We start from the raw sequence: 12,185 nt of genomic DNA, 5'->3' as shown, positions 1-12,185 counted from the left end.
AGGAGCTTTATACAGAAAACACTGAAGGACATGCATAACTTTATGCTTTGAAAGCCACTAATGGAAAAGATTTAAGAGCTTGGTATTACTATTCATGTGAGGAGTCCATAGACTTCAATGGTACTACTGGTACCACTCGTTTAAGACGATGCAACAGAGGAGTGTGACAAACAGCAAGAGGGAAGAAGAGAATTATAGAGATGGCATTTTAACCCCTGCCAGATTTGTGCACAGGCGGTGACTGTTCCAACTCATTAAAAGCTGTTGCATGAACAGTCTGAGCTGGCCTTTTAGCTGCCATGAAAAGTTGGCCGTTCCCCCGGGTACTACAGGAGATTACTACACCGCCCGGGCTGCGCCGCGCTCAGCACCGTGGCGCCCAGACAGGGCGGACATAGGCGCCTGGCAGTGTCGGGCTGTCCTCAATGTGCAGCCTCTCGGGCGGCAGTTCCTGCTCCGGCCTCCTTCCACCCTAGCGACCCTCCCTCTCCAGCTGCGGCGCTGCCCGGCCCCGGCGGCTGGGGAGCGCGGGGCTGCAGTAGCTGCTCTCAGCCTGCTGCGGCGCTGTGTGCCCTGGGGTGGGGGCTGGTGAGGCAGCACTGGGCGAGGAGCGAGGGGGCGGCCAGGCGCAGCCGGAGCGCAGCAGAGCGCGGCCAGCCTCCCCAGACGCTGTCCCTGCGGCTACCCGGGCGGGCGCCGCGCGCAAAGGGCCGCTGCCTGCGCGGGCTCCCGGCCGTGGGACGGAGCTGCGACTCCCGCAGGGGAAAGCAGCGGCCGCCAGTCCGAGCCTCGTCCTCTGCCGGCTGCAGCTGAGACAGGAGCAGGCTGAGCCCCGCGTGACCCCACCTGCCCTCCGGCAGCGAGCGGGGCTGGAGACTGTCAGCCCCCGCCCCGCCCCGCCGGCTGCTTCCCGCCCACAGAGCGGGGCGAATGCGGAGCCCGACGGGCCGGGAGCCCGGTGCGGTACCTCGGCTCCGCGTGGTCGGTCCGTGCGAGGCGCCGCTCCGCTGCGGTCACCGCCGAGCCGGGTCCGCCGACAGGTGCCAGACGCTGCCTGGGCTTTCTCGCTCCCGCGCGGGCGCAGCGGTGGAGTTCGTAGCCAAGTTCGTAGCCCCGAGCTCCAGCCGAACCGAAGTGGTAACTCCGGGCTCCGCGCCGCCTGCTGCGCCAGCCCAGTCCCGAGGGCCGCAGGCTCAGCGGGGCGATCGCCCTGCGCCGGCCCCGGCAAGGAGGCAGGCTCTGGGCGCGGGTCGCTGACCATGGCGGGGGCCGCGGCGATCTCCGGGCGGCGATCGGGCGTGGGAGCGGGGCCGCGGCGCGGCTGCGAGCTGGGGCACTGCCCGCGGCCGCTCTGAGGCGCAGCCATGCCGGCCGGGCTCCGCGGCGGGACGGCCCTGACTCGCGGAGAAGGGCGTGGAGAGACGCGCCGCCCGCCGAGCGCCGCCGGGGCAGCCGCCTCGCACGGAGCGTCGCCCCTCCAGCCAGCCCCCGCGGCCGGCTGAAGTTGCGCGCGCGGGGGCCGGCGCGGCCCGGGGCTCGCGGAGAAGCTGCGGCGGGCGAGCGCAGGTGGTCGGCCGGCGCCGGCGCCCCCAGGGCGGCGAATCCTTTGCTGAGCTGCCGAACGCCAGGGGGCGCCTCGGGCAATGGCCCCGAGCGCCCGAGGAGCCCCAGCGAAGGGAGCCGAGTGAAGGGCGGGCAAGTGGCGACACACAGCCCCGCAGTGCCGCACGCCGCCCCCCTGCCCTGGAGAGGCCGGCCGGGTCCGCCGGCAGAGATGCGGGGCGGCCATGGAGCGCGCTGCTCCCGGGCCCCGGCTGTGTAGCCCAGGGTGCCGCTACGCGCGTTGGGCTTCGGGGCAGCAGCGACCGGGCGCAATCGTGGTGCCGGTCTCCAGCAGCCGCCTCAGCCCGGGCCCCCGGGGCGGAGAATGGCGTGGCGCGGCTGCTGCTGCTCCAGCCTGGGTCACCTGAACGAGGATAACGCCCGCTTCCTGCTGCTGGCCGCGCTCATCATCCTCTACATGCTGTGCGGGGCCGCCGTGTTCTCGGCCATCGAGCTGCCCACCGAGCGGGAGGCCAAGGAGAAGTGGGAGGCCAGGCTCGTGAACTTCAGCCAGAGGCACAACCTGAGCCGGGCAGAGCTGCAGGAGTTCCTCCGGGAGTACCAAGAGGCCAGCGTAGCCGGGATCCGGGTCGATGACATCAGACCCCGATGGGATTTTACCGGAGCCTTTTATTTTGTGGGGACTGTGGTTTCAACAATAGGTAAGTCCACAGGGTAATAATTTCTCCGGTGATCAGCATGAATCCGTCCTGTGACCCCTGACACTGGAGTGGGGGGAGTAACTAAGGTAGCTCTTAGGGTGTGATTCAATCCCCAAGAGCAGCAAAAGGATATTATCATCTGCTCCCACCTTATTCCCTTGAAATGTCTGCATTATCCTCTGCCACAAGATTAAACAGCAAACTAAAAGAAATGGGGGGCCGGGCCCCAAGCCAGACACAATGAAACCCTAGTTAGGCAACTTCCCAATTGAGAAGCCAGGGGAAAATGTCCCCCAGCACAGTGAGTTTATTAATCACCTTAAATACCTATTTCACTATAGTATAGAATAAATGACCACATGTTTTTCATTCATTCATGGGAAGCAGGCTTGAAGTGCTCCTTGACTTTTTGGCACTTTACTCCTTTGGGACAGTGAAAGGAGTCAGTTTCACTTTTCCCTGCTCAGTTTCATTTGCCTGCACTGATGAATCCATCCAATTCTGTAGTAACAAACCATGTAGCAGAGCATTTACACATAAACCCTGAGGTTTGTTTTCACTGATGTTTCTTGATTTTTAAGTTTTGTGAATTCTTGTTATAACAAAACCTAAACTAAGATTTTGTTTGATTTTAAGGCCCATTATGCTCTTCTAGTATTACCTCCTGCACAATATACCCATATAACATACTTCACTGTGCCTTATTAATTGTAGACTATGCAATTGGCTTTACAAATTGTTGACTCTGAAATCATGCAAATCCTTTGCTTTCTGCACAATCCACAAGTCAGTGTATTCTTCACATCTTGCTTTGTCCTTAGATTTTTCCAGTTTGGAGAAGCAAAAGAATAAGCCTATAAGGGGACACTGATGGTATTGGACTTAGAGGGGTTACAAGTTTACATGCAATACATGAAGGCAAGCAACAAAATATATAAGTACTTATATAAAAATGCAAACGTTTAAATACTGAATTGGGTGAACCAGAGTCCCTGGCATTAAATGAGGATATTTATATACCACGCATTGCAGAAACTTGGTAGAATGACAATAGTCAATGGGATGTGGTATCACTATGGTGTAGTAGTCACAGAGAGATAGCTGTGTTAGTGCGTATCTTTACAAAACAAAAAAGCTGTCATGTAGCACTTTAAAAACTAACAAAATAATTTAAAGACCACGATGCCCCACGAAAGATCGTCACCAAATAAATTATTTTGTTAGTCTTTAAAGTGTTGTCTGCTTTTTTGTTTCGTTAGGGTACAATAGTTACGTGAATGACGGAGAAGATTGTGTGGTGGGGAAGTGGCACTATAAGTGAAGGAAAGCGTAGAGTCAAAGAAAGTATAGAGTCAAATATAATAAAGATCTTAAATTAATCACACTGTCCCACAGAAGCTCTAGGGATAGAAATTACATGCTTGAATAGTAAGAGTACAGCAGTAGGAATATATGACAGGTCACCTGACCAAAGTAGCCAGGGAGAGTAGAGCGGCAGCAAACTCAGCAAATGTAACGGGATAATTTAATCTATCTCCATATTGACTGAGTGAGTACATGTCACCTCAGGACAGGATGCAGTGGTTAAATTTTCTTGTCACCATTAATGACTGCTTCTTAGCTAACTGAAGCACCAGATCTCATTAAGAGTATTCATAACGTAATTAAGTTTAACATCCTTATGGAGGGGAAATGGCCAAACAAACCCCAGCGCAATAGCATTTAAATTCTAAAAAGGGGACCACATAAAATGAGGAAGTTAATAAAACCAAAATTAAAAGAAATAGAAATGCCTGCATAGCTCATGGAAATTATTTTAAAACTCCACAATAGAGATTCAGTCTAAATGTTTGAGGTTCAGCTCCCTAATTTAAAAACAACACACACACACACAAACACACAGAGAGAGAGAGAGAGAGAGAGAGAGAGAGAGAGAGAGAGTAAGCAGACCAAAAATGCCACGATGGCTAACTAACAGAATATAAGAGGTGGTGAGAGGCAAATGGGCATCCTTTAAAAATTAGAAGTCAGATTCTAAGTGAGGAAAATAAAACAGCATAAACTCTGGCCAAACAAGTGTAAAAGTATAAGGCAGATCAGGAAAGAATCTGAAAAACTGCTAGCTAAGAACACAAAAGCTAACACCATTTTTTTTTTAAAGTACGCCAAAAGCTGGAAGCCTGTCAAGAAGTGAGTAAGCCACTGGATGAGCAAGGCACTAGAGGAGCACTCAGGGAAGACAAAGCCATTGTTGGGAAAGCTGAAATAATTTATGGCACCAGCTGTCACTGCAGAGGATGTGGGGAAGATACCCACATCCAAATCATTCCTTTTAGGTCACAAATCTAGGAGCTGTCCCAGATTAAGAGATCAAGAGAGGAGATTTTGGAATACACTGAAAAAGTAAACAGTAGTAAGTCACTAAGGCCAGGTCGCATTCACCCAAGTATTCTGAAGGCAACAAAAATTATTAGGGGCATGGAAAATCCATATGAGGGGAGATTAAGAAATGCAACAAGTGAACAAGTGTGTTAATTTAACTTGTGAAAAATGGAAACATTTTTTTTCTAACAGGGTCTCCAGATGAAATTGGTTTCATTTTGTTTCCAGAGTAATCCATTTATTGAGTGATTATTTAATTGTATGTAGGAATTCTCATAGAATTCTTCTCTAATAAGTTCCCTATAAACATCAGCTTTAAGTTCGCCTGCTTGAGACAACCAAGAGATTGTGCTTGGTGAATATCTAAGACATTCAAGGTTGTGCTAAGACTTTTCTAGTGTTAGTTGAGTCTCTTAGTTAACTCTTAAGATAAACTTTTTTGAGTAAGATGGACCTCACATTTATTTTTGTTCTCCTATGTTATTTTGGGTGTTTCATGTTTTTTGAACTTTTGAGTCAATGAGCTTTAAGAACATACTTGAAGTTAAGCACATGCTCAAGAGCTTTGCTGAACACGTGACTGTGATACGTTTGTAAGAGATGGTACAGCTTTTGTTTTTCAGTTCTCATATTTTCACGTTACTGTTTCTTATATGGGAGAAACTTGATAATTTTGTGAAAGGAACCCTTTCTTTATCTATTCATCTTACTTAGAAATATGTCTGTGACGTAACTACTTTCTTCACTCTTTTTCCTAAAATGCCAGACTGCCTTCCAAACTCCCATAAAATTTAATCTCTTAAATAGAAATTTGAACCAGCTATTTCTGCTTGCATGTGGTTTTTCAGAATAGACTTCTTCATGACATAGTCCTATTAGCAGTCCTCCCCCCTCAGTATTATATAGCCATGTAGGAAGCTACTGAGTAAGCTGAAAAACAGTCCTAATAAAATACAGATTTATTTTTTATGTGACTTTACAATTTGGTATATTGTTCTTACTCTTTTCTGTGCTGGTCCTATCAGACTTGATTTGCTATAGTACTAGAGTAACATCAATGAATAATTTTTCCAGCCTAAACAAAGCAAGCTCACATACTTCAAAATATGCATTGCTGAGAAAGTGCTACCCATGAAGTCAGCTGCTTCAGTGTACTTCATCTGAAAAGGTACACTGTCAGGTGTTTTTGACTTTAAGAGATTTCCCAATGCCTAGAAAAGGATTCAGAGGTAAAGTGCAGAAAGTCTTTGTAATGAAAACATTCAGCTACTATGCCCATCACCCAAGTATAATAGCTTTGAGTTGGGGCATGAACATTTGAACGTGAACCTGACCAATCTAATTCCACTGCCCAAGCTATGTCAATTGTAAAAATAAACAGGGAACAATGGATGAAAAAATAATTTGCCATTTTTTCAGTTTAATAATTTAGACCCAGATCCTGAAAAGTACTGATCATCTTCAGTTCTCATTGAAATAAATGGTAGGTCGGATCTTTCAGCAACTCATCGGATTTGGGCTCCTGTGACACTTTTACTATTAGGTCTCCTTCCACTGCCCTCTGAAACCAGAGGGACTCATATTGACTTCAGTGTATACTAGATGAAGCCTTTATTTTTAATTGTATGTTGTTTTTATCTAGAAAATGTCTCCTTATCTTGTTTACACTATGGTCTCTCTCTGACTAATGTTGCCGGGCAGAGTCAAAGAGGCATGTTCTCTTCATTTCTCTTAATTTAAAATGTGCCCATCAGAGCCAATGTCATGATCTTGTCTTGATTAAGAGAAAGAAGAAGCAATTTATCAAGCTGGCAAAAGAGATGCCTAGAGTTAGCCTACCATATCTGTGCGAGCTATATAGAGGGCTACGAGGGGGAGACTTGTGTAATTTTATTCAGAAAAAGTGAGGTATCTTTTTCTGAGAAATTATTGCAAATCTGCATCATTCCTATATTCAAGCAGCTGTAGAACACTAAGTTGCAGAGGATGTGAAACCCAGATAGGGGAGTGGAAAAGAGATTTGGCAACAACATACATGATCCAAAGCTCTTCTGAGTAATATATCCTATGCATGGTGCGTTACATAGTAAAATGAAGTCACTGCTGACAATCACATCATCCTGAGAAACAGGAGAAAGTGCAAGGAGACAGGGAACTTATAGAACACAGCTAGAGGGTACCACTGACAAGGAAGCATTATTGTTCACTAAGGGAGAAATCTATATAAAGGAAAATAGAGATGGAAAATAGCCACATGGAACCATGCTACAACAGGCAAGAAATAAGGTGGGAGGGCCGATAAATGCCAAAGACATAGCCTAATTCCTCTCTCACTCTCACCCACATAAAATCAGTAATAATCATTGCATGGACTTATGCCAGTACAAAATCTTCATGAGCCAGGGGAGATTCATGCCCAGAAAGACAGCTGCCTTTTGCAGCAAACCTGAGTAGAGGTCTGGGGGCAGCTGAGCCCAGAACAAGGGCTGAAGAGATGTTCCCTGGGCAGAGGTAAGATGGTAAGAGGTAAGAAGGGAGGCCTTCATGAGCTGTTTCCTTCTGGGAGTTCTCATAGGAGACCTGGAACAGGAGAAATGAATCTGAGAGCTCTCAGGTAGAAGGCATGGAGAGTGGAGCTCTGGAAGATACAAAGAGTCTGGGACCAGGCTGGAGATGGACTCTCAGGAAGGTGAATGGTAAATATCCTGGAAGGAGGCATAGAAAACTTCTGGGAATCTGTTGTACTTTGGGGATTTTGTGAGGTTGGCTTTATCATGATGATTCTGTGGACCTCTATAAGAATAAATAACATCTTGAAGTAGACTTTTGAAGTGGACTCTGAGATACCAGGGCCTACGTCCATAAAAGGACTCAGTATTGCATGATGCATATCATGGCACTTAATATTTAGTGCCTAGAAAATCACCATGATCCACAAAGCTGAATTAGGCATGTAGGTTCCCTACACAATACATGGAGAGATAGATGCCTTAGAATATGATCCACAAAAGCCCATGTGTAGGCTGGGACCTGCCTGAGCAGGCCAATGGGAGCGGGCTAAAAATAGTGTGCACTAAACCTTAACCCTCTCTTGTAGACAGACAGGGCTGCAAGTAGATGCCTAGCTCTCTTTAGCGATCCACGAACAGGAGTCAGGCAGTTTAGGGGCTTAAGGTGTTTCTTGGAGAATTAGGTTGCCAGAGGTTGCAAAACAGCTGGAGGTGGTGGTGCTCATGTTATACATGTTTCATCTCCCACTGGCAAAAAGGGGGCAATCTCTCACATGCCAGGTGCCTGTCCACAGGGCTAAAAGCTACAAAATGGATATCACTACCACCTCTTCCCACAATGGTCAGATTTTCAATCCAATAGCTGGTTCTGAGCATGTCTGTTGGGTCAACCCCTGCAAGTAAGATAGGGACTTCATCAGAAGAGAAAAGAGTGTCTAAAGCCTCAGAGGGAGGCAACAGTGTGAATGCTGAACTCTCAAAGACAGAAGCAGCAGGCATTTAGGGAACTTTTACTCTGGGAACTCAGACTTGGTGAGGGTTTAGACTGACTACAGGATTGGGTGGGAATTTTGTGCATCACAGTGGAGCCTAAAACTGGGCCTTAGGAACCTCAATCCAGAAGTTAGGCAGAGTCTGAAATTCAAGGGCCTAAGTACTTTTGTGGATCCCACCCAGATGTTCCTTTCATGGATGAAAGGGGAAAATGAAGAAGGTACATTTATACCATGGCCTGCCATAGATGCACCGAGTAGGAGCTGCATTTTGAAAGTGTTTACAATGAAGGTGAAGAATTCAACATTTGCAGGCAGGAAAATGGATTTACCTCACTAGAGCTGTTTTGTTTTCATCCTTTGCTTTGTTCCGTTCCTAGATGTTTCTAATCTTAGGTCCTTTGTCTTCTTTCTCAGCCATTCCTTCAAGAAAGATGCACTTCTATAGAGCAGAGCAGGATATTGGTTAGAGCAGTACACTAGGGGTGCGTCTACACTACAAACTAACTTCGAAGTTAACTTTGAAGTAAGGGGCTACTTCAAAGTAGCCTGCAGAACGTCCACACACGCTTTCCCTTACTTTGAAGTTAGCCTCCCTCACTTTGATGTTAACTTCAAAGTCACTACTCCATTCCTGGGAATGGAGTAGAGGCTTACTTTGAAGTTTAACTTCAAAGATAATGCGTGTAAATCAGGCGTGTCCAACCCGCGGCCTGCGGGCTACATGCGGCCCTGAACAGCTAGTAATGCGGCCCCACAAGATCATAAACTTTTAACATTATTATGTGATTTATATACATTAACTATATTATATATTTTATATGCGGCTCAAGACAATTCCTCTTCACTCAATGCGGCCCAGGCAAGCCAAAAGGTTGGACACCCATGGTGTAGATGCTCTGCACTCCTTACTTCGAAGTAAGGAGTCCTCCAAGGAGGGTCCCCCCCCCCCCCCCGCGAAGTGGATGGAGACAGTCTGGCTAGCCCAGGAAGGGCTCTGTGGTCCCTGCCCGCTACCTTTAAGGAAGCAGCTCCCTGGCAACCCCAGGCAGGAAGCTGAGAGTGTGCCACAAGTAGCATGAGCTCTGCCTTGGACTGCCCCTGCCCGAAGCACCTGTCAGTCTCCGCAGCCCCAACCCCCAATGGCAGCACAGGAGGATCCCCCTTCTCCTCCGGGGGCTCCAGAGGAGTGGTCTGAGGAATCACAGGGCCCAGACAAGGGCCCTGCCAGGAGGGGACCCCCCTGGACAGAGGTGGAGTTGAAGGACCTCCTCGCCCTCCGGGGGGCCGGAGGTCCTTCGGCAAACCGGCACCTGCCAGCGAAATGCCAAGGCATTCAACCAGCTGGCTAGCGGTCTTGCCGCCTGAGGACACCCCGACTGCCCCGGTAGCAGCATCTGAACCAAAGTCAAGGAGCTGCGCCAGGCGTACGTCAAGGCCTGTGATACTGCCAGCCAGTTGGGGGCACAGCCCGTGTACTGCTCCCACCACCAGGAGCTGCACAGGCTTCTGCAGCCGAGGGAGGTGCCCAGCCCAGAGCACGTGGTGGACACCGCCATTCCCCTCCCTCCCGCCCCCTGTGGACAGCGGCAAGGAGGCGGGCCCCTCCGGCATCACCAGTCCCCCATGCAGAGACTGGCCCACCAAGACCAAGGGCGAGGATGAGGGCTCCAGTGACGGGACCCTCATCGTAGCCCTCCCCTTCGGAACACCGAGCCAGGCACCATCGAGCCGGGCCTCACCCCAGCCCCAGGAGGTCACAGCTGGTACGTTTGGGGTGAGTGGGACATGGCAAGGGATGGGGATGGGGATGGGGCCCCTCCCAGAATAGCCCCAAACACCTGGGGATGGGGGACGTGGGAGCATGGGCTGATCCTCACCAAGCGGGAACCCCTGGGCACCCAGGATCCCACAGGTCAGCAGGCAGCAGGGAGATGGAGCAGGAGGCAAGGGAGCGGGAGATCCACCCCCCGGGTCAGGAGCCAGCACTCACGGTCCGTCCCCGTCCCTTACTGTCTCCACAGGTCCCTCGCCAGCTGGCCACCCTGAAGACCTGAGCGGGCCGCGGTAGCAGAAGGCCGGGAGGCCGCCCCAGCCCACATCCCCCCATGGCTGTGGGTGGGCCCCTCAGAGACAGCGGTGGAGAAGTGAAGAGGCAGCCTCCAACTGGGCAGTCATGCGGGAGCTGACCAGCGTGCTGCAGAAATGGCTGGCAATGGAGCAGGATATGTGGGCGAGGCTGGCCAACAGCATGGATGCCGTGCTCCAGGCCTTGGCTGTCCACCTCGCCCAGCCTCCCGCCCCCTCACCAGCCCCTCCAGCCGCAGCCGCCCCTTCAGAAGCAGCTGCCTGACGCGTGGTGGACCTTTTTGCCAACTGAGTGCCTTGAGCTGGCCCGGTAGCTGCTGACGGAGGTGAGTGTTCTTGTCCCAGCCCAGTGGCCCCTCCTACATACCCCATGAGGGCAGAGCCCATGGCACCCCCACCCCAGCCCTACCTCCCCTTGGTCCTGGCCCCATCACAGCCCCACAGGGGACCCTGGTCCGGGGGTGACAGGGGCAGCCATGGCCGATGTGGCTCCTAGCCCCCCCGCGCTTTTAAACCAACTGACCCTACCCCCATCCCAGCCCTCCTCTCCAGTCCAGTCCCCCACCCGAGCCCCCTCCCGGCCCCTCTCTCCAGTCCAGTGTCCCACCCGAGCCCCACCTCCCCACTGCCAACCAGTCCCCCCATGCACACCAAAAGGTTTCCACATTCTGTTCCATATTGTATGTTATTTTATTTCCCCCATTAAAGCTTCCTGTTCCCACCCTAGCCCGTGTCCCTGGTGCTTCCTGGGGGGTTGGTGGTGAGGGGGGAGTGTGAGGGGTGCAGGGTGGTGTGGTGTGGTGCGGTGTGTGGCTGGGGGCGGGGTCAGGGCTGGCCCTTGGTGAAGGCCTGGCACAGGGCATCCTGGACCCTGACCCCATCCTGCTGTGCCTCACGGCAGAGGACAGCAGGCGGCTGCTCATAGCCAGCCCCCCGGTTCTGCAGCCCAGCCCTGCATGAAGGGCTCCCAGCAGCCCTCCACAAGGTTGTGGAGGGCACAGCAGGTGGCAGTGACCACAGGGACATTCGGGAGGCTGACATCCAGCCTAGTGAGGAGACGGTGAAACCTCCCCTTCAGCCTCCTGAACACCCAATCAATTGTGCCCCTGGCATGGTTGAGGTGACAGATAAGGTGTCCTGGGCCAGTGTGGTGTGTCCGGTACAGGGCCGTGTGAGCCACAGGTGCAGCGGGTATGCAGTGTCAGCCATGATGCAGGAGCTCCTGCGAGGGGACATAAATGCTGTCCTGCATTTGGCATCCCAGTCACGAATTCCAGAACACCCGGGCGTCATGGGCCCTGCCCGGACACCCCACGCACACATCCAGGACATGGCCCCTCGCATCCACCGGGGCCTGGAGTACCACTGAGTGGTACCCCTTCCTGTTTATGTAGGTGCCCCCTCTGTGGTCTAGAGCCCAGATCACAACATGAATTCCATCCAGGGCTCCAAAATGGTTGGGGAAGCCAGCAAGGGCGGTGTCCAGATGCCCCAGTGTCACGACAGATTGCAGGAGCACTGCATTGATGGCTTGGACGACCTGTAGGGGGAAGGAGGGGATGTCCATGACCCGGACTGGGGGCCCCATGCCCCCCCCACCAGGAGCCCCCTGCCTCCTTCCTGATTGCCCCTCCCCAGGGTGGGTCCATGGTGGGGGCTGGCCATACTTCCTTCAGCACTGCTCCAACGGTGGTCTTGCCTACGCCAAATTGGTGGCCAATGGATCTGTGGCTGTCGGGAGTGGCCAGCCAGCATAGTGCGATGGCCACCCTCTTCTGCACTGGGAGCGCTGGCCACATAAAGGTGTCCCAGTGCTGGAGGACTGGGGCGAGCCAGTGGCAGAGGTCCTTGTATGTCTGTCAGGTCATCCTGAAATTCCTCAGCCACCGCTTATCGTCCCAGCCCTCCAGCACCAGCTGGTCCCACTATTCAGTGCTGGTGGTGTACGC

At 51.8% G+C, this 12,185-nt stretch overlaps 1 protein-coding gene across 1 annotated transcript in view; it reads left to right on the top strand.

Annotated features, from left to right (window-relative positions):
* The first annotated feature begins 1,882 nt into the window (after positions 1-1,882).
* KCNK13 (potassium two pore domain channel subfamily K member 13) overlaps positions 1,883-12,185 on the top strand; it is a 97,656-nt gene continuing 87,353 nt past the window's right edge. The window contains exon 1 of the mRNA XM_074996643.1: positions 1,883-2,264. Coding sequence (XP_074852744.1) covers positions 1,928-2,264 — 337 coding nt within the window. The 5' untranslated portion in view covers positions 1,883-1,927. The remainder of the gene's footprint in view (positions 2,265-12,185) is intronic.

This window comes from Carettochelys insculpta, chromosome 6, assembly GCF_033958435.1.
Source record: "Carettochelys insculpta isolate YL-2023 chromosome 6, ASM3395843v1, whole genome shotgun sequence".
Lineage (NCBI taxonomy): Eukaryota > Metazoa > Chordata > Testudines > Carettochelyidae > Carettochelys > Carettochelys insculpta.
This window is presented reverse-complemented; position numbering and strand designations above follow the sequence as displayed.